The 21,521-nt window shown below is 48.6% G+C and overlaps 4 protein-coding genes across 7 annotated transcripts in view; 3 read left to right on the forward strand and 1 right to left on the reverse strand.

Moving 5' to 3' along the window:
• The window catches only part of LOC122392356 (TBC1 domain family member 1-like), a 43,559-nt gene extending 36,885 nt beyond the window's left edge, over positions 1-6,674 (reverse strand). Inside the window, exon 1 of the mRNA XM_043387144.1 lies at positions 6,648-6,674. The gene's annotated coding sequence lies outside the window, so the exon portion shown is untranslated. The remainder of the gene's footprint in view (positions 1-6,647) is intronic.
• LOC122392348 lies at positions 1,354-8,330 on the forward strand. Its single transcript, XM_043387125.1, has 5 exons — positions 1,354-1,439; positions 1,881-2,021; positions 2,341-2,353; positions 7,910-8,019; positions 8,060-8,330. The coding sequence occupies exons 1-5, from the start codon at positions 1,354-1,356 to the stop codon at positions 8,328-8,330; spliced, it is 621 nt and encodes a 206-aa protein (XP_043243060.1).
• Positions 8,331-12,283: 3,953 nt separating this feature from the next.
• On the forward strand, positions 12,284-16,767 carry LOC122392366 (adhesive plaque matrix protein-like). Of its 3 annotated transcripts, XM_043387163.1 has the most exons (3): positions 12,284-12,311; positions 13,379-13,443; positions 16,276-16,767. In XM_043387163.1, exons 1-3 carry the CDS (start codon positions 12,306-12,308, stop codon positions 16,628-16,630), a joined length of 426 nt encoding a protein of 141 aa, XP_043243098.1. In that variant the 5' UTR covers positions 12,284-12,305; the 3' UTR covers positions 16,631-16,767. The 3 variants fall into 3 exon arrangements, with proteins under 3 accessions (XP_043243098.1, XP_043243097.1, XP_043243096.1); XM_043387162.1 differs by lacking the exon at positions 13,379-13,443 and having other exon boundaries at positions 12,289-12,311; positions 16,169-16,767; XM_043387161.1 differs by lacking the exons at positions 12,284-12,311; positions 13,379-13,443 and adding an exon at positions 15,931-15,976 and having other exon boundaries at positions 16,169-16,767.
• Positions 16,768-18,529: 1,762 nt separating this feature from the next.
• On the forward strand, positions 18,530-21,519 carry LOC122392357 (mucin-5AC-like). Of its 2 annotated transcripts, none has more exons than XM_043387145.1 (2): positions 18,530-18,569; positions 19,783-21,519. In XM_043387145.1, exons 1-2 carry the CDS (start codon positions 18,555-18,557, stop codon positions 21,415-21,417), a joined length of 1,650 nt encoding a protein of 549 aa, XP_043243080.1. In that variant the 5' UTR covers positions 18,530-18,554; the 3' UTR covers positions 21,418-21,519. The 2 variants fall into 2 exon arrangements, with proteins under 2 accessions (XP_043243080.1, XP_043243081.1); XM_043387146.1 differs by having other exon boundaries at positions 18,547-18,569; positions 19,789-21,519.
• Positions 21,520-21,521: the final 2 nt, after the last annotated feature.

The following is a 21,521-nucleotide window of genomic DNA, read 5'->3' on the forward strand; positions in this document are numbered from 1 at the left end:
CGGATGCAGTCGCACACTGACAATAACAACCACTCACACACACTGGATGGAAATAAATATGAGTGATAACACTGATCAAAATCCAAATAAATTAACAAGATGGCAAGAGCCTAAAAGTAAACCGACAGGCAACAGCCTAAGAATATAGAAGACATGAGCAAAAGCCTAAGAGAATATACAAGTATAGGCACCTGACTAATGAGCGAGGCTAAAAGTATACTGACATGAGAAATCCCCTAAAAGTAATCAGCACAGGCAATAGCCTGAAATCCTAAAAGAGTGTAGGTATAAGCAAGAATGACAGTGGATGAAATAAAAAGACAAAAAAGACGAAAAATGAGCGTAGACAATGACAATGAGAATAAAACCGGTAACGGCTAGTTGCTACATGAGGAGCTATATCAATGACCTTAGGCTAAGTATGTTCCCTGGTCGTCAGCAAATTTGGCTATCTCCGACCTTAGCCTGCAGCTAGGCATAAAGAAATCGGCCTCGGGGCTGCTGTGGACAAGCGAGTTCACGTGCTGGGGAAGACGAATCAGAAATCCTCGCTTCACAGTGTCCACTCTTCCGCGCGGCACATGAAAGAGCTCGGGACGGCGCGTGCGACGGCCGGGTGCCGATAGAGAAAACATGGCCAAGATGTCGGGACAGTCCAAGCGACCACTGAACACGGAGCGCATGTAGTTGATGTCACACTGTGTGAATCGTGACCTCACTGATTCACAGCCGAACAGTTTAAGCAGCGATGCATAGTCAAGTGAAGGGCACCTCGCCTGTGTCCGGGCGCCCAGCCACATGAGAAAACGGTGCTGTAGTCGCTCTAATCGGCGCAGGTGGGTGACAGCGGCACCCGACCAGATAACACAGCCGTATTCCATTACGGAACGCACGTGCGCCTTGTAGGCGGTGAGGGCTGCGACACAGTCGAACTGCGCTCGATGCACCCGTGTCGAGACCTGCATGCTCCTCATCAGCAAGCCCAGCATGCGGTTCGACTTCGAGACTATAGCGTCAACATGGTCTGCGAAGTTAAGCTTGCTATCTAAGATGATACCAAGGTCACGCACGCTAACACACCTTTCGAGCTGGTGACCGTCGAGCGCGTATGAAGCGACATGAGGTGATGAGCGCAGAGTGAAGGTGATGGTCCTGCACTTGGCCGGGTTGAGCTTCAGGTGCCAGGTCCTTGACCACCGGCTGAGACGGTCCAAGTCAGCCTGAAGGGCGTGGGCATCCTCAGGAGAGGACACACGGTGAAAAATTTTGACGTCGTCAGCGTATGACAAGCAGGATGACCCGATGTGTTTAGGGAGGTCAGCGACAAAGCAGGTGAAGAGCAGGGGGCCCAAGATGCTGCCCTCCGGCACTCCGGAGATGACCGGAGTCCAGTCAGAGTGTTTTCCATCCAGCACTACACGCTGGGACCGCTGGCTAAGGTAAGACTCAACCCAGCCAAGTGCAAGACCCGATATGTTAAAAGAGTGCTCCAGCTTGTGTAAAAGCAGCTTGTGGCTTACACTGGTAAAAGCTGACGAGTAATCTGTGTAGATAGCGTCCGTTTGCGATCCCTTTGTCAGTGAGGTCCAGCAGTGTTCCAAGAAACAGGTAAGGTTGCTCATGCAAGAGCGTTTTGGGAGAAATCCGTGCTGGGAAGGAGGCAGTGCAGGAAGACATGCACGGAGCAGGTCCTCGCACACTACCTTCTCCAGAATTTTGGAGCAGAGTGATAATAAAGATACCGGTCTGTAATTAGATGGAAGCTTTTTAGAGCCCTTTTTGAAGACGGGAATGATGTTGGCCCGCTTCCATGACGATGGGAACACTCCGGACCGCACTGACAATCGACATATGATGTCGAGGGATCGCAATCTCCTCAGCACACTCGTGAATAATTCGTGCGCTGAGGCCGTCAGCGCCGCAGGCATTGTGAGGGCTGAGCTCACGCAGGAGCTGCGCCACTCGACCACTGGGTACGGTGAACGTGGACAGGCCTGGGGCGTCGAGAACAGGGGCGGCTGGTAAGTCGCCGACGTAGGGCGCGCTGAACTTCTCTGAGAAGCACTGGTTGAAACAGTTAGCTCTAGCAGGCGCATCTGTCACCAGCCTACCAGCATACTCTAAGACAGGAGATACGTGGTTATTTGACTTCAGGGACTTGATAAAAGTCCAATATCGCTTGGGATTATCCTTAAAATCACGGACGAGGCCCAACAAATACGCTCTATATCCAGCATCAGCCTGACGTTTAAACTCAGCTCTGGCTCTAGCATGCTGCTCTACATTCGCAGCGCAGGGGTCCGCCTTCTTACGCCTGTGGGCCCGTTCCTTCTCCCGTAGGAGATCCCTGACAGTGCGATCGAACCATGGTGGGTATTTCTGGCGCAGCTCTATGATAGGCACATAGTCACTAACAGCGGCAAACACAGCGTCATAGAAAAACTCTACTGCACCGTTGACGTCCATAGCCTCGAGCACAGTCCAGGGCACCGCGCGCAAGGCGTGACGCAGGCCGGCGAAGTCAGCGCGCTTATAATTGTAGACCCTGGTTCTGGATGCTCGGGGCGCGGGGCCGGTGTCGATTCTGAGACGCGTCTCGACCACACGGTGATCGGAGGCGAACAGCTGTTCCCGCACCTCCGACGTCACAGTGCCTCCTGATGACACCGCCAGGTCGAGGACGTTGTCGCCTCGAACATTTTAATTTAGGCAACATTTTACACACAAAACTACGACTGAATACTTCAAAACTTAATGCTCATCTTTTCTCCATACAACAAGCTAATTCACCCTCTTGCACTTGCGGCTATAATTCTGAAAACACAAAACATTTCCTACTTTCCTGTCCACTTTATCATACTCAGCGAAACATTCTTTACAACACCGTGTCGCCCGTCATCCGCACTGACTTTTCCACTCTCCCTTCCTCCAAACAACTCGACATCCTTATCCACGGTACAGACCTGAGTCGTGAGGAGGGCCGTGTGGTTGCCACCGCTGTCCAATCCTTCATCATCCTTACCCATCGCTTATAAAATACAACATCCCAAGTCCCAATCCTCACCACTACCGTGGTCGGACGAGTGGGCGCGGTGCGGGGCAGCCTTGCAGTGCCGCCGGGGTCGTGGAGCGTTACCGGGCTTGGGCGGTCCGGTCGATCGACGATCACTTTGACATGTTTTGCAACATAAATATTTTTATTCCGTTCTTCTTGTTCCATTGTGTTTCATCATTATTATTGTTGCTAAATACGTTAAGTACTTCTCGCTTAGCAAGCGGCGCCATGATTTAAGTGCGTAGCACTTTTGCGCCAATTGCATACTTTATTTGTTATATTCATCTGTTTGTTATTGAATAAATGGTCTCTCTCTCTCTCTCTCTCTCTCTCTCTCTCTCTCTCTCTCTCTCTCTCTCTCTCTCTCTCTCTCTCTCTCTCTCTCTCTCTCTCTCTCTCTCTCTCTCTCTCTCTCTCTCTCTCTCTCTCTCTCTCTTTCTCTCTCTCTCTCTCTCTCTCTCTCTCTCTCTCTCTCTCTCTCTCTCTCTCTCTCTCTCTCTCTCTCTCTCTCCCGTTTCAAGGGTGACCCCTTAAGATATACCCCCGTTTCGAGGGTATACCCCCCAGCCGGGAGTAGAAAAGTTTTCAGTGAGGGTTTATACGAGAACATATTTTACACGTCATTACCAATAGATGTGGTGGCTGCGATTTCAAGAATTGCTTCTCAACGAAACCATCAACTATCCCGATATTTTCTGGGGCATCCGGTACGGGGACCCACAGTTGCTACTGTACACGAACCCCAACTCTAGCCGTCTGTCCTATCCAGTAACAACCGATAACATTGATATCGACTACCGATCCCTGTATACGAGCAGCTGAGGTTTTCTGTGCGTGCCCTCTGACAGCTTATCGTTGTTCCCTGTGAGGGTGCTGGGACAATTTACTCAGGGTCGCTGTACAGAAACAACTGCGGGTCCCCGTACCACATGAGTGCAGAAAGGTGAAAAAGTGTGACAAACTCATATAAAAAGTTCATTTCTTATTTCACTATGGCATCGGGTCATGGTGAAGTAAAACGGAAAATATATAATGGAAAATTATCCTCAGATTAGCAGCGAAACCTTGCATTAATAATTTCAGAAAGGCCTTTATCTTGACATGAAATCTCCCGTGTCGCGCCTAATGTAAGGGTTAAAACATGTGACTTGTGCAGCGTTCGGTTTCGTGTAATGTAACGCAACGATGATCTTTAATAAAAATAGTTACGACACCAAAATATTAATTATGTGCATTGATGGGGGCGTTTTCAAGGATTCTACGGTCTCACGTTTGAGTGTAAAAAGACCGGAGAAAAGTCCTGTCCGGGTCACTTATATGCGTGTATATTGCCATATTACCATAGATCACTGATTCGACCTGACCTGGCCTAAAATTGTGGCTGGTTGCGTAAGAACCGGCTTCAGTTAATGGCCAGATATTTCAACTTTTAACGTTTCACGGCTAATGCGTTCTAAACAATCGTAAAAAAACTCGTTGCATGGAACGAACTCTCTCCCCCTCGGCCGGTAAGGCATACAAATCTGACATATACTCATACACATACATGAATAAAGACACACCAGTAAAACACTTGATACATGTGATAAAAGCAGTAATAAAAGCGACAAATAAAGGTACTCCAGTGCAGCGGGATAAAAACAACGATTTGAAATGTTACGAAGAAATACGCTGGTTCCACGCTGCAGTCGCTCTATAGAGAAAACTCCTCTTCGCTAATTCGGTCCGAACTCTCGGCAACTGCAACTGTCCCCCTGCTGTTGCTCGAGTGGTTCGAGAACATACGTCGGCCCCAATGAGGAGCTTATGTGACGTCATATAAGTCGTTGCTATGGTCGCTTGAGGCCATGGGAGTTTTTCATCCATGTATGTATAATCCCCGACCAAAGTGAGCTCACAGTCGAGAAGGGCACCAATAAACTCAAATTGAGCTGCCAAATAGAATGACATGCTTCATGACCTTCCTTGCCGACCCTTACCGTGGTACCCTTTCGTAAAGAGCAGCATACATCTGACCAAGTAAAAGTGATGCACATTAGGAACAACAGACCTTTCAATGTTAAGTGTACACTGTATCACTTATTGCCGCCGTCTCGCTGGGTTCAGTTTGTATCGGTTTTGGCCTCATCAACGTAAAAAAAACACACACACAAAACGCTGTTAGGTTTTTATCGTTAGGAAATTCGTAACTTCGTAGAATTTGCGCAAAGGATTGGAGTGCCAAAAGTTGGTAGTTACCTCTCTTTATATTTATATCTCCTTGTGGCGTCACGATGACGAGATATTTAGCATAATTATTGGCCCCCTTTGAGGAGCGTCACCGCATTGTCTGCGCTTGCGTGGGGTCCGCCGGAAGAGACAGCGAGGCCCCGGCAGTCGGCTCTGAACAGCGGTTTCGGCTTTCATCTCAGGAGTTCTGACTTTGGATTCGTCTAGGATGCTTGTTTGGATAGCTGTACGGGCGCTTGCTTTTATAAGACCGCATTTAAAGCTATGCTCTGACAATACATTGAACTAAGACTATCATATCTTGATCCACAAAAACAACGTAACACGGTGAAGCTAGTAACAGAAATCAGTTTCTGAAGGAACAAGGGAATGAGTAAAGAACCTTCTCATTAAAAAAAATAAATTGATAAAAAACACACACCTAACAATGCAATTATTAAAAGCCAAATCGAATCCCTTCTGCCTCTTCAGCAGAGTGCAGCATGTGCTCTGACAACCGGGCCACACCCGCCCGACCGCTCTGGTCCGCCGCTGGCTAGGTCACGGCCCGGCTCCGAGCCGTATAAAGCCGCTCCGGTCCGCAGGTCGGCATCAGTTGATCACACAGCTCCACAGCACAATCAACATGAAGATAGGTGCTCGACAACAAAACAACTGCCAAATTATGTGGGGAATTCAAACTATAGAGTCTAGAACAGTGGTCGGCAGGTCCTCCGGGGTCGTGCCCCCTTTTTTGGCGCCAGGCAGGGCCATTACCCCCACCTACCAGACCCCATTGGTGATACAACCAAGGTTACTGAAATTCCATACTTTTCCGTGACTCTTTGGGTACCATATCTGCGAGAAACCGCTGCATTGAGTGACAGATCTCTTTCAAGCTTTCAGGAATTGATAAAGGCAACAACATGTACAAAATTTGTATCTCGGAGATTTGATGTCGGTGACTAAAGTTCAGGTCAATTTCACGCCCTCTCCCATTATCAATGGGAGAGGGCGCAAAGTCAATGGTAGAAAATTGAAAGGCGCCTGTTTTGGACCAGTGTCATTCCTAACACTGTGACACTCTTATTTACAAGTAAACATGACCGCTGAACCGGAAAACTGCACCCGTAACCCCACTGTATGTCCCTGAGGTCATTTCAGGTAATGAATGGTCTAACAGCTATTCGCTAATAACTTTGATAAAGGCATCCCAGAGCGATGAAAATGCCTTAGATGTGTTCAGCTCGACGATACGGGTCGACTGATGTGCAACAAAACCTTCGATGCTTCTCGACGGGAGGATCACGATGCTGATACAAGTGAGCTCTTGCAAGTTTTGAGTGAAAAGTTATTTAAGAAAAACTATCAGCAAGCAACGTACATTTTCAATTTTGGCAGCTTTTGTCTCCTGCAGGCTAAACCGTCTTCGGTTGAATCTGAGGACAGGCATCAGAAAAAACGTTAAGAGAGCTATCGAATGCGTTTTTCCGCAGCGCTGTAGCTCTATCCTTTCCTGAGCTATAGGCCAGTTTATCGAAAATTGTCAAAGGTTGACCTGGAACTTGGCGAAATTTTACGTTCGATGACCTCTGGTGACCTGACCTTTGATTTGACCTAAAAGGTGACCATAGTTTTTTCTTCATCATTTCTTACGCTCTTTCGATCGCCGACTACGGCGTTTCGCTAGTGAAACAGGAGCCAAGTTAATAGGGGGTGTTCAACCTCCATCTCCAGCAGGGCGTGGAAATCCAGGAGCCCCAGCGGGGCGCGGGTTAACCCCCATACGTATAGGTGTAGCGGGTATTTTTCGAGAATAGATCACATTAAAAGGGTCGGATCACGAAAAAAACTGTACCATCGAGCCGATCATTTTTATCTGTCCTGAAAATGGCATGACCTTAACCCGAATAACCGTTGATTTGTGAGATCTTTCTTGAGATCATGGCAGGCCACAAAATCTCACCTCAAGAAGTTACAGCAGGACCCGATTAACTCGGCAGTTGTTATTGACCTATGGAAGGTCACCCAATGACCCACGACCTTTAAATTGGGTAGCAGCAGCTGCTTATCTTCACGGGCAACACGCTCAATTTTTCTGCCAAGCTCCAGCTCAGAGACCGAGATGCTCAGGTCAGGGTGCAATGGACGACTCCTCTCCCTTGCGTTAGTGACTGTGAAAACGCCAATAGACGAGCGCCGGGTAGTACATGACAGTTACTTTCCACGACTGTACGGAATGGTGAGCAGCTACATGAAAATTGGCATGGGCCAGCTAATCAGTTCATGCTTTGTGCGTTTGACCTCGACTAATCTTTGAATCCTGGGGCACAATAGTTGCGATGTTTGTCCCATCAAGGGAGCCATTAATTCTAAAAAAGATGAGGCTTTCTCAGAGGCCCTCATTACCCCCCGCCGAAGGGCGCCATTACCCCCAAAGGGGGCATGCCCCACCATTTGCCGACCCCTGGTCTAGAAGCACAGAACGCCAAACATTGCAGAAGCACCCAGAACGGGTGCCACCGTTTAAAATGTTACAGCGTGCTCCTTTCGAACATCAGCACATTGCTTGAAAGCCGTTCACTGTTGGGATTTTCAAAGCATATGCGCTACCCCGGGTCTTACACATTCTGTGGTCTTTTTCAGTTCTTCCTGGTTGCCGCCCTGCTGGCCGTTGCCGCCGCCGACAGCGCGCCCTCCTACGCGCCCAGGCCCGCCTACCACCCCCAGCCGGCCTACAAGCCCGCTCCCTACAAGCAGGAGAGCTACGACCAGCCGCCCAAGTACGACTAACAGCTACGACGTCCACGGATACGGAGACTACGAGCCCGTCTTCAACGCCCAGGAGGCCCGTGACGGCTACGCCACCCAGGGATCTTACTCGGTTGTGCTGCCCGACGGCCGTACCCAGACGGTCACCTACCGTGTGGATGACGCCTACTCTGGCACTGTTGCTGAGGTCACCTACGAGGGTGAGGCCCGCTACGACGAGTACAAGCCCAGCTACAAGCCCAGCTACCCTCAGCCGAGCTACAAGCCCACCTACAAGCCCGCCTACGGCAACTAAGTCACAAATAAGTGCATCGTATGCTTGAATGAATTCTGTTTGTGTTGTATTTATTGTGTGATGTCCGTTGTCAATAAAGCCAAACAACACTGCTACATTTTCTTTGATTATGTATGAGTGGGAATAATGACACATACAATCTAAAATAAGTTACGGGGTTGCTATTGTAAATTTCGCATTGTTGTCCTTAAAGTGACAAAGAGGACGCTTGTATACATACCAAAGTTATACCTTCAGTCATGAATGACTCCTGAAAGACAAATGGACATGAAAAAGGAATTAACCTGCGCGTCGCTGGGTCTCCTGAATATTCAATGTTCAAGTGTCATGTAAAACGTTATTGCAGAAAACACATTTCGACAGAAACATTATTTGGACGGCTTTGTCACTCTGGATGCCAAGCCTGGTCAAAGCTGAGAGCACATCAGCGAAAAGAGCCGTAACGACAGGTTGTGGTGTTATGATACGAGTAGATGCTATTCTTCTTAAAACTAAAAAGTTATCCATATGATGTGCTCGGACCGATAACAAGTACCCGTAATCGCCAAGCCGTAATCGCCACGCTGTACGAGTATGTGGAAGGCTTGTGATGTCAATACATAGGTACATGCATGCATACATAGATACCCTAAAGGGTGTTCCAAAAGTTTGGCAACATCCATTCACCCACGATGTATACCTTCACCGCTGATATAAATGTTATATCGATGATCTTGTTGCCATGAGTAGACAGCACTATTTCCCATACGCAGCATTCGCAGAAGCTGCCACAACGCATGACTGACCTCGCTTACGGCGACTGTTAGCTGACCCGGCCCTGGGTAAGTCCAAGGAACGCAGGATACCAAACGGGCCAAGCGGCCAGAGAATATGCGATCACGGGCTATTGTATTACTGAACAGGGATGTGCCTCAGCAGTTGTAGATTAACAGTTTGGAGTCCACCGGATCACAGCCTAGTCTTGATGGCAACGACGCCTTTTCGAGGGGAAAAGCATTGACCAATATAGAGCGCTCCGGCCAGCCATACACAGAGTCTCAGATATCGTTTGCACCAAAGTTAGAGGCACCAGCATGGGTGTCGTTTTGTATAGGCTTGGTGGGGCCCGAGTCCTACCAGCAATTTCAGAACATTAACATTAACCCTCTGCATGGTAAGAATGGCTTTGGTATCACAAAATTAACCATTAGAGCCTTACATACCAATGAATTTCGGAAAGTGACACCCGTGCCGTGGGCACCAGAGGATAACGCGTGAGGAGATTGGCATTGAATCTAACGAGAAAAATGCTACCCGAATCCTGAGTCAATCATACACCGTCTCATGACAAAGGCCAGTCCAAACAATTTTGGCCTCACATTAGTCTAAAACAACCTAAAATAAAGGAAAGAAGAGAAAATTGTTAGATATCCGTTTTGCAAAAGAACGAAAATGAGGCTTCGACCAATTTAAACAATTTATGCGGGCCAAGTAGTCTGCCTTAGCCAGAAACCAGACAATCTAAACGATCGGACTGGGCGAAATTTGCGTATAAAGTGCCACGGATTGTAACCGCCACACATCTTCTATAGCTCATAGTAGGGGCGAAATGCACGAAAAGGGTTTACTGGTTTTACGTTGAATCCCCAAAGCAGGTATTCAACACGACAAGCACCGTGTCGCGTCAAAAATCATGTAAGGCTAACTCATAGCAGCGGTCGAGCGTACGAGCACGAACGGCGCCGTCACGGAATGGAAACTCTGCGATTCAATGTCACGACAATTTTCAGGGAAGATGAAGCACCAGGGCACAACGCAAAAAAATAGGGCGCGAATTGCGGAATATCTTTTAGGTGCTTTAAAGGAAAAGGGCCACCTTCGTGAAATATGAAGATATCGTTGTTTTTCATTTTGACATTATTATTTTTCATTTTCTTTTTAAAACTGGTGCCAGAATTGCACAATTCGCGAAAAAGTATTTAAAACTATTTAACATATTGGTACTATGTTGATACTCTCTACGGCACCTACTGTATGATGGCATAGCGATGACGTCACACTCAAGCCAATCAGCGTTCAGAAGACAGACTCGTCGGATTGTGTCAGATAAGCTGATTGGTTAAAGCTGAGCTGGTTGGAGCTGATTGGTAAAAAACCAAAGCCTCGCCGCGGGTGGCTGTATTGTCGGATTAGAACGCATTCCTGGGATAAGGACGCATTCCTGGCATATTTTCTTTTAAAATTGCCGATAACTACGAATGGAGGCCGAAATCGGCCGTAAGGAGGTAGACAGATAGGTTTTCGGACACGGGCTACAAGATGGCTATCTCAGTTTCAATCCCCATGTTAAAGGTGGCCCTTTTCCTTTAACCCGCGCCCTGATGGGGGGGGGCCATTTTGGCCCCCCCCCCCCTGTGGTTTTTCTTAAATAGCGAGGAAAACGGCGGCGCGCAGCGCCGCCAAATTTTGGGTACCTTACCGGGCATCAATTTGACACCTTCACACAAAATTTCAAGTCACAGGTCACCTCAGGTCAGGAGTTATTGAGGTCAAACTGAGGTCATGTTCGAGAAAAAATGAGCAAAAAACATGACATCTTGAAACGCTCACCAATTCTACAGGTAACAAGCAATTTTAAAGTTCTTTATGTGGTTGTATAGAGAAAAGACGGCGCTACAAAACTGCTATCTCGGATTTTCAAAATTTTGGGATTTTGACCCCCAAAAATCAAAAAATTGATTTTTTTAGAAAAACTCAAAAAATTTGCAAATTTTTTTCGAATTTCGAAAAAACCGGAATATATGTGATAGTCCCTACGCTCTTAGATATACATACCAAATTTTAGATCGATACCTCTTTTTTTGGCCAAGTTATAGCAAAAAAAAACTGTTAAAAATTGATGACGTCAAATTTTTGAACTCAATTTTTAGCAATTCTAGACCTCGTAGCGCAAAACAGAGACCACCATTGAACTCCCCGTGACGAGCTGCATCGAATCGATACCCATTTTATGCAAAAATATCAACTTTGAAATTTGACCTTATTTGACCTGACCTTGACCTGACCTTGACCTGACCTTGACCAAAACGTGACCTAAGCTGGCCCTAAAGAGTGTCTGACCCACATAATCGCATTTGTCATGTAAAATGGACCATAAAACATGTATCACACGACACTTTCATATTGTGACCCCCCCAGTGACCTGACCTCTGTGACCTGACCTGGTATCAGTGACCTCAAATAGCAAAATATGTGTTTGAAGAACATTTCTCCACCGATGATTTTCAATGAAATGCATTTTACTCGATTTTACAACGCATTTCTTGAAATGCCTGTAAACGGTGAAAATTCGACCTTTGACCTGACCTGTGACGTCATCGGTTTGACCGAGGTCAATGAAATTGGGTCACAAGGTAGTTCCCCGTTGGGGCTATCCAACACCGTTTACCGCTTGTCGCTATGTTGCGTGGTTCTCGAGATCTGAGGGGGGGGGGGCAAAATGCCCCCCCCCCATCAGACCGCGTTGCTCGGCAGACCCCATCTGGGCGCGGGTTAAGAAGAAGGACCGGGCAGCCTCCACGACCTAAATTCATTTGAAAACACGCTTACGATTGTGAAGGAAAGCCTATATCAGGACGAGCCAGCTCGAGCGGCGTCTGAAAAAAAATGTTGAGAAATACCGGCGAGAAGCTGTGCAGCTTCGCTATGTACACGCGGCTTCGTGATGCTTATCTGCTTGTCGAATAAAATAATGTCAACAAAAAGGCAGTCCTGAAAACCAAGCCATTATGATGTTGCAAAACTGTTGGGATATCCCGTACAGTGGTATACCTCACTGCTATCTGACATAATATCTCGTCCTCAGGAGCGTCCCGGCGTTGGCCACGCCCGTCCATCGGCGAATGTCTAGGTCACGGCCCGACTCCGAGCCGTATAAAGCCGCTCCGGTCCGCAGGTCGGCATCAGTTGATCACACAACTCCACAGCACACTCAACATGAAGGTAGGTGCTCTCCTAGCCGCAGCTGTATGTATTTGGAGGTTTAGTTAAAGGTAGTGTGCCACCTTCCAATGATTTCCCATTTTATTTTTCCTAGGATAAGAAGCTTCTGTTTTCACCTAATATCGCAAAAAAATCAAAAATGGGCCTGGAATAGTTCCTTTTTTGCCTAAAAGTTTATCGGTTTTTCTATATGTATAACAACTGTAGTGGGCTGACCTGCAAACAGGTGTCGGCAACAATCGCGAATGCGGCGCACATGTGACAATAAGCAAAGGTCATTATAGAGTTACGACGTACGGGAATGAGTTATCAGATGTCTAATCGTAGACAACACAATGTCGAACTTAAACTGTAAGCCGGTGGTATTGTTTCTTTAATTTGGCTGTCGAACATTAATTTATGGTTTGAAATATGATTTTATGTAAAATAATTGATATGAAACAGCCGTCTCTTAAATTATGACCCCATTTCACCACACGCAAGTGGCAGAAATGACAATGATCAGCTGACGCATTTTTCTTGGCCGAAGTCAGAGCGCGCGGCCCGACGCACCACCACCACAAATTCCGACCTCGACGAGCATCAGAAGCCACCTAACAGGCGTGTTCGAAACCGCAGGAGATGATGATGAACGGGTTTATCGAAACTTGATTGGATGACCCTATCGGCAATAGTGATTTTAGTGTGTGCATTCCATTCCATTGTTCATAGTGGTGTGAAATGTGGTTGGGGTACGACCGACAATCCATCGGGGCGAATTTCGCACTGAGGTACTCAAAATTTGAAGAATTTAAGACGTTTCCATGAGTTTTGAAGGTATGGATAAGTTCTAAAAATCCGGTTCTCCTTATCCGGGTCATTAACTCCATATGGTCCAGGAAAGCTGGCACACTACCTTTAAGTAAACCCAGGTGGAGCGGTCGAAAGGAAGGGAAATGGTATGAAAAACTGCGAAATGGGACATGGTTTCAAATATTGAGCAGCCATTAGAACAGCTTCGTAACAAATCGAAAGATTCTTCGCCGTAGTATCGCTTTATATGAATTGAGCATCGTATTTTGTTTCAGTTCTTCGTGGTCGCCGCCCTGCTGGCCGTTGCCGCCGCCGACAGCGCGCCCTCCTACGCGCCCAGGCCCGCCTACCACCCCCAGCCGGCCTACAAGCCCGCTCCCTACCACCAGGAGAGCTACGACCAGCCGCCCAAGTACGACTACAGCTACGACGTCCACGGATACGGAGACTACGAGCCCGTCTTCAACGCCCAGGAGGCGCGTGACGGCTACGCCACCCAGGGATCTTACTCGGTTGTGCTGCCCGACGGCCGTACCCAGACAGTCACCTACCGTGTGGATGACGCCTACTCTGGCAACATTGCTGAGGTCACCTACGAGGGTGAGGCCCGCTACGACGAGTACAAGCCCAGCTACAAGCCCAGCTACCCTCAGCCGAGCTACAAGCCCACCTACAAGCCCGCCTACGGCAACTAAGTCACAAATACGCGCATTGTATGCTTGAATGAATTCTGTTTGTGTTGTATTTATTGTGTGATGTCCTTTGTCAATAAATTCAAGTTATCGTATTCAAGTCTGTACATATTGAGTAAGCGCTTGGTATCTGAGAAACCCAACTCAGGTCAGCAATACCTAAATTCCTGGGGACATTTTAGATTTACTGCTGCTCTTATCAATCGTAGAAAGCTTCAAAGTGATTGTTCAGTAGGTGTAGCTATGACGAGCATGGTGACTTCACGAAGTAAGGTTTATCAGGTCTGAGGTGAAGTCCGAGGTAACCACAACTTGAACTAAAAAGGTTATCTTAAAAGCTGACCTAAGGTCGAGATCATGACGCAACCGGAAACGGTCATAGTACAGATCGGGCGATCTGTATTGAAGAGCTGAACAGCCTCAAGGTGTTTTCCTCGCTCTGGCATGTTTATATAAAAAGTAAATGTGAAAAGTGTTGGAAATATTTAATGACCTGAGATGACCTCAGGTGCATAAACAGATGTCCGGAGTGCCATTGATTTATTTAGAAATTTACTCAATAGACCGTCAATAGGCACCCACTAAAAGGATTCACAAGAGTAAAAGCAACAAATATGACACACACAAGCAGCACACAGAAACACACGTACACCTATACGCTCTGACATAAAATGCAAGAAGATATGAAAAAACAACGAAACATACAAAACAATAGGCAATGACGTAAAAGTAAACAGTAAAAAAGTAGTTTATGAACGATAATTAACATGAAATAGTTTTAAAAGCCCACCTAAAATCGGAGAATAATAATGCAGGTACAGGGTAAACCAGAGATATATGCAGAAACAGTGATACATGTTTGTTTGTTTGTTTGTTTGTTTGTTTGTTTGTTTGTTTGTTTGTTTGTTTATGGACATATCACCAACAAGCTGACACCCAATTACTGATGAAGTCATATGATAAAATACAGAACGGTAAAACATAAACGGGGCATATTCCATATACACGGAAATGAGTTAAACGACATAAATGAGTAAAACGTAGAAATGAAATGAAAACAAGTTTAAAGCGCAACAAAACTAACAATGATAAAAAGTAGAAAAATCCAGCACCAACAGTGACTAGCAGCAAGAAGGTGACGGTAAGCTCGTAAGGTATTTCATGGCGTGAGCTTTGTACGTAAAACAAGCTGGTCGCGTAGCAGTCGTCTTTGGAGTATGCGAGGAATGACTTTGCCTCTCTTGTGACACGACAGTTCAGCCCGTTTTGGCTGCTGCGGGTGAGGCCCACAGTAAACTGCTGCAGTGCGCGTCCGTTGGGTAGGCACGCGTACTCGTATGAGCTATCGGCATAGGGGTATCTCAGGCATTTCTTTTCCGAGCAGAGACCCTTCAGGAACAGGAGGTCATGTTGGGCCCTTCGGGGGGGGGGGGGGGGGGGGGGGGGGAATAAAAAGCACGGAACAGCTTGGATAATTAGGTAATAGAAGGGTTGAAGAACTGAGCTGATCTTATGTCACCGACATCAAAATTCCGAAATATTTATGCATTTCATACATAGATAGATTGGTTTCAATTTCTAAGAGTCAATTGCCATGATTTGTCTATGATGTAGATGCAATTGTGTTATGTGTAGATGGATGAACCATTAACAATAATGGAGACGTTCTCAAGCAATGCCCAATCAATGTAAAATGTAACATGATGCCAGCAAATCCTACTGTGCCAGAAGCGGTGTAGTCAGTTGGTGTAGCAATGACGATCATTAGACATTTTCGTGAGGTGATGTCGCTTAAGAAATTTTTGAGGAAAGCCGTAAGGGGAAGGGGTGTTAAAACATCATCCCCCCATCCCAGCAGCTCATGGGTTAAAACATTAGGTTTGATGCCACGCGGCCACAACAAAAAGAAGAATTATCCCACTGACCTGGGTTTGCACTAGGGGTAGATACAGGATACCACTCACGATTACTCATACCAGCCCGACAGACCAATGTAGAATTATCTTCAGTTCACAAGATCTCCTATCTGATTGACCATCGCCTTCGGCCGGCGTCATCTGACCACGCCCGTCCATCGGCGAATGTCTAGGTCACGGCCCGGCTCCGAGCCGTATAAAGCCGCTCGGGTCCGCAGGTCGGCATCAGTTGATCACACAGCTCCACAGCACACTCAACATGAAGGTAGGTGCCCTCGAAACCGAAGCTGTGATTGGGATGACTGGTAAACCAAGGTCTCAAGGAAGAAAGAATGGTGTGGAAAATTTCGTGAATGAGAGCTGCCATCAAATATTCAACAACCATTAGATTGCTGATCATGCAAACAGTCATTCGCCGTGTCACTTTATATGAATTCAACATTGTTCCATGTTTCAGTTCTTCGTGGTTGCCGCCCTGCTGGCCGTTGCCGCCGCCGACAACGCGCCCTACACCACTCCGGCGCCCACCTACGCCCCGACCTACAGGCCGACCTACGCGCCCAGGCCCGCCTACCACCCCCAGCCGGCCTACAAGCCCGCTCCCTACCACCAGGAGAGCTACGACCAGCCGCCCAAGTACGACTACAGCTACGACGTCCACGGATACGGAGACTACGAGCCCGTCTTCAACGCCCAGGAGGCCCGTGACGGCTACGCCACCCAGGGATCTTACTCGGTTGTGCTGCCCGACGGCCGTACCCAGACGGTCACCTACCGTGTGGATGACGCCTACTCTGGCAACATTGCTGAGGTCACCTACGAGGGTGAGGCCCGCTACGACGAGTACAAGCCCAGCTACAAGCCCAGCTACCCTCAGCCCAGCTACAAGCCCACCTACAAGCCCGCCTACGGCAACTAAATAGATCGTACCCAGTATTTTCGTATAAATAGGACATTTGGAAAGTTATTTATTTATTTACTTGATGCTATCGTCATGACATGTGCCATCATCGGCATGTTATTCATCTATGCAAATATATGATGTTTTACAACAAACCTTTTATTGGAGTCTGACTGTGTAAGTCGAAGACGTGGCAGTGTGCCATACAGATCATAGTTTAAGCATCAATACCAGAGGCGAGAATAAGCATGAAGTGTAATGTAACATAAAACGAGCACAGAAGAACGTCACAACCGACAGCAAGGAAAGTACAACGTCAAACAGGAAACGTGTGAAATAAATGCTTCCAGGCCATGATGAGAGGAAAGGGGACCTCAGACGAGGAAAGCATCTCTCTGAGCAACCCTCTCCCGAGGCACAGCTAGATTCAACTACCTGAGCAGCACCAATAAGACAAATTTTCCCTAACGATAGCATAGTTGGGTCGGTTCCACGATTCAGCCGTTCACTTTGACATTCTGGCGACAGCCCCAAGATGTGTCGAATCCTATCGTGAACATGATGCCACTGCTTTGGGTCGTAAGGCTGCATTAGTGCCAACAACACCATATTAGGAGATCGCTTTAGCTCTGTTTATTGGATATTGAAAGAAGTAACTTCCGACTTCACTTGGCAAGCCCCACCTAGTGGCAGTTCCGTTGACCCTGAGGCACAACCGGGATGTCCGCGGACCTTGTTCGGAACTAATGGCGCTGGACAACCCGACCCACCAAGTCACTTTCCTTTGACATTACCACGACAAAGTGACTAGTAACACTTGGCAATATGACGAACCAGCCATGTGGAGGGCAGTCGCTAACTTCTTTCGCCGAGTTCCATTATGGTTCACGTGAACTCCGCGCAGTGCATTTCAGCTGATCCGGGATCCGGTTTGATGTCAACGGCTTAATTGCGTCAATAACCCATGTTAAGCATCGTGTAAAATTGCGACTCATCAATTCTATCTAAGACGACTACGCCGTCGTATTTTTTTTCATTCCATAGATGACGTAAACTTGATTTCGCGGAGAGCGCCGCAACTGACAGCGCTTTACGTTCCTCGGGCACCGCGAAATTGCGGAAAAGCTGCCGACGTGTGTAGCTCACAACAACAAAAATGCCGAGACGGAACAATACGACTGAGGGATAGGTAAACACGAAACATAAAACTGCTTCATTTATTTCAGCTGCATATTGAGTTGCTAAATAGTAGATACCATACTAACTTCAAATGGCAAACATGGAGCTCAAACCTCCTGAAGTTTCAGAAATCCTCAGCAAATATAACCTGATGAATGGTATGACTGGGTATGACGCCTCGTTGCGGGCGGCCTTGCACGCATTGGTGGAAATGTGTGGGGTAGTTCCTCTCGTTCATGGCTCGTGCGCTGACTCTGACCACTCAATGACGGTGAGCTTACCAGGAACAATAGGACCTTGTCACAAGCACCGCTCCGTCATTATAACGCCGATAAAAGAACGATGTAGTCCTGACTTTCAGACAACCGGAAAGGACAAAGTGTCAACGGTAAAAATAACCCAGCCAAGGGCAGTCGCGATAACTAACAACAATCACTCCTAAGCACAGCCTCAGTTCTAGCTTGCGCCGTGTTTTGTGCCGTTCTGGTTCGTTGACACAGCTATTGTTGGACAAACTGTACTGATGAGACCTGTGATGGCATGGCGGATTTATACCGGAAAACATAGTCGATGTGAACCCTGTTCACGGCACAAAACATGCTTCGTTGTAGTCATTTTGCACGCTACATCATAGTCATCAGCGCTGTACGGCCACAGCCTCTGGGTGCATTGTTTACCGGCTACGCACCGTACCGGTTTCGGCGGAGGTTATATAGGAGTCGGCTGGCCACCGGGTTTGTACCAGTTCGCCCAGTGCCGCCTTATGGACAACACTAAGGTGAGAGTGTCAGGGGGTGGTGAAAGGTGGGGTTGTACTAGTGCACCCAATGATGCCCTGTGGAGAGCACAAAGGTGAGTGTCTGAAGTAAGATGGTATGGTATAAACTATAAACCCTGAAAAGCAGGATTTATACCAGTTCGCCCAGTACTGTCCCATGAAGAACACGAAGATGAGAGTCACCAAGGGGTAGTTATGGGCGGAATTTATATTAGTTGTACCGGTGCTACCCAATAGACGACAGAAAGGTAAGCGTGGCACTGGAGTAGGGCAGTGCAGGCGAAGCATTGCGACAGTATGTACATACCTGGCTGGGGGTGGGGTATGAGTTGCCGTAAGATATGCTTGGAACATGATAACTTTTGTCGATTTTTTTATCTAATTCATTTATTTTAATCGATTTGGTATCAGTAAACAATGCAAAAGTAAAGTAAGCAATGTGATATTTCAGAAAAAAAATTACTGACAGAAAAAGGGAGAAGCATGCCAACATCAGAGGAGCATCATAAAATCGTTTTTAAAAAGCTGAACACGAAAAACGCTGGTCCAGTGGCTACCATAGGGGAAGAGGATACAATATACTCGTACATAGTCCACTGCTGTTCAATATTGTCCATGCAAAACGTGCTACCATCAGGCTGACACAGAGTTATTCTGACCTTCAGTTCAAGCTGAAGGTCAGAGGGGACAGGGCGACAAGGCCACGGAGGGAACAAGGCCACGGAGGCCTTGTCCCCTCCGTGGCCGAGTGGATTAAAGCGCCGGAATTCGACGCTAAGCCGGTAGTGAGAGCCCGGTTCAAGCCCCGGTGCGGGCGGCCACATTTAGCTCCTACGTGTAATGGCGTGCGTGTCTGTGGCAGGGGCCGCACAGAAGCCAGGTAACGTGAGTGAGCGGAGGGGGCCGTGTCCAGTCGTGAGGGCACGTTAAACGTTCGGACAAAATTCTGCCATACAACTGGAATTGCGCGATCGGGTGGTGGGGTCAGGGTCAGCACAACAAGCTGTGCTTAGTGCGGGCTCTGATTCCTCAAATCCACCCATTCAACCATTCGGACTAAATTTATTTAAAAAAAAGCTGATAGTGTTCAGACTTCAGATGGCAGCATTCAGAGAGCAGTGAACGAGAGCAGTGTTCACTGCTCAGGCATAGAGATGAGATTGAAGTGTTGGTAGCTCTAGTAGCGAATGGTCTGACCGAGCCCTGGCTTCAGTTCCAGATCGTTCTGGCGGCGGCGCTTCTGGCCGTGTGCACTGCGGCGCAAACGGCTCCCGGCGGGCCCCGGGAGCGGCGCCAGGCGCCCGCCTACAGCCCGCGCAGCTACAGCCGCGCCTCAGCCCAGAGCAGCCCTCGGGGCCACCATACAGCCGCAGCGCACAGCTACCGGACGGCGGCCCAGCCCGGCCAGAGCACCTACCGACACACCTACAGCTCGGCGACGAGCCAGCCGGCCAGTGGCGGACAAACCTACCAGTGGAGCTACCAGTCTCCGGGCTACGCTGCGGCATACCAGCAGACAGCGTCCCAGACAACCACCGCAGCCCCCGGCTACCAGGGCAGCTACAGCACGCCCAACTTGTGGCAAAACGGCTACAAAGCAGCGTATGGCAGCCAGCCTAACTACCAGACCCAGAGCAGTCAGTCTGCCGGCTACAAAACACCGGCAGTTCAGCAGGCAGCCTACAGTGTACCGGGCTACCTGCAAACTGCCGGTGGCCAGAACGGCTACCAAGCGGCGGGCACGCAAACAAGCCAGCCTGCCGGCTACAATACGCAAACAGCTCTGCAGGCAGCATATATAGTGCCGGTAAACTACGCCGCTTACGCTGTGTCGACGGATGGCCAGACGGGTTATAAGTTAGTGACCACTCAACAGACTGGCTATAGTGAGCCTACAGTTCAGCAGAGTGCATATGACGCGCAGACGAGTGGATATGACGCCCAGCAGAGCGGGTATAACACGCCAAGTCAGCAGGCCGGCTACGGAACACCCAGTGAAGGGATAACACCTACTGCCGCTGCTGTCTACAACACCGGCCACAATGCGCCCGCCTACGATCACGTTCATAACAGTGGATCAGCGCCTCACAGGGACTACAGCGGTGGCCTAAACACCAGTCCAAATGCCGTCACTGGTAGCTCAGCAACCAGCACCGAACAGCGAGTCCCAGCTCCGGGCCGCACTAGCAGCACCAGCTCGCCAAGCGTCACAGGCAGGAGCTCGCCGGTCGAGCCGTCGACGGGCAGCGGTCGCGGTCGCCGACGGAACCAGACTGTCGGCACGAGCTCCGAACCTCCTCCGAGCTCACCGACGGGGGTAGAGCGGCGCGTCCCTTCCCCCGCCGACCGACGAAAGAGCCGCCGACGGGGGAGGACCTCCGCGACTGGCCGCGGCAGATCTGCTGACCGCTCGACAGCCCGGACAGCCAACTACCAGTCCCCGACCGCTGCTCCGGAGCCAGCGAGTGGGAAAAGCGGAGGCAGTGGAAAGAACGGACCGTCTGCCCCAGCTGACCCGGCGCCGCAGCAGAATCACCGCAGGACAGAGGTCAGCCACTTCACCAAGAATGAAATAACATCCGGTCAACGCCGCAAGGACCAGGGACTCCCCAACAGCTCGACGGCTTCAGGAGCTCGGTTCTCAAACAGCTTCAACAGCCAGAGCTACCAGTACAGCTGTAGCGGTCGCTCCTCCTCCCGGAGCGGGTACAGGTGTACCGGGTACCGGGAGAGAACGTACACAAAGTCGGGCTCAGAGCAGCCTGGCTACACGACCACATACCGAGAGGCGTTCACCGGCCCGGCGCCGCCGCAGAAGAGCAGACACGACACCGCGTACTATCCCTGACCGAGCAGTGAAGCGTGTCTACGAATCTGTTAATGTTTTGTCTTTTGTATACAGATAGATATGTGTGATATGTAGAAATATATGGCCAAGTACTCGTTACAACT

Source organism: Amphibalanus amphitrite, unplaced genomic scaffold (genome assembly GCF_019059575.1).
Source record: "Amphibalanus amphitrite isolate SeventyFive unplaced genomic scaffold, NRLGWU_Aamphi_draft 000483F_arrow, whole genome shotgun sequence".
Taxonomy (NCBI): domain Eukaryota; kingdom Metazoa; phylum Arthropoda; class Thecostraca; order Balanomorpha; family Balanidae; genus Amphibalanus; species Amphibalanus amphitrite.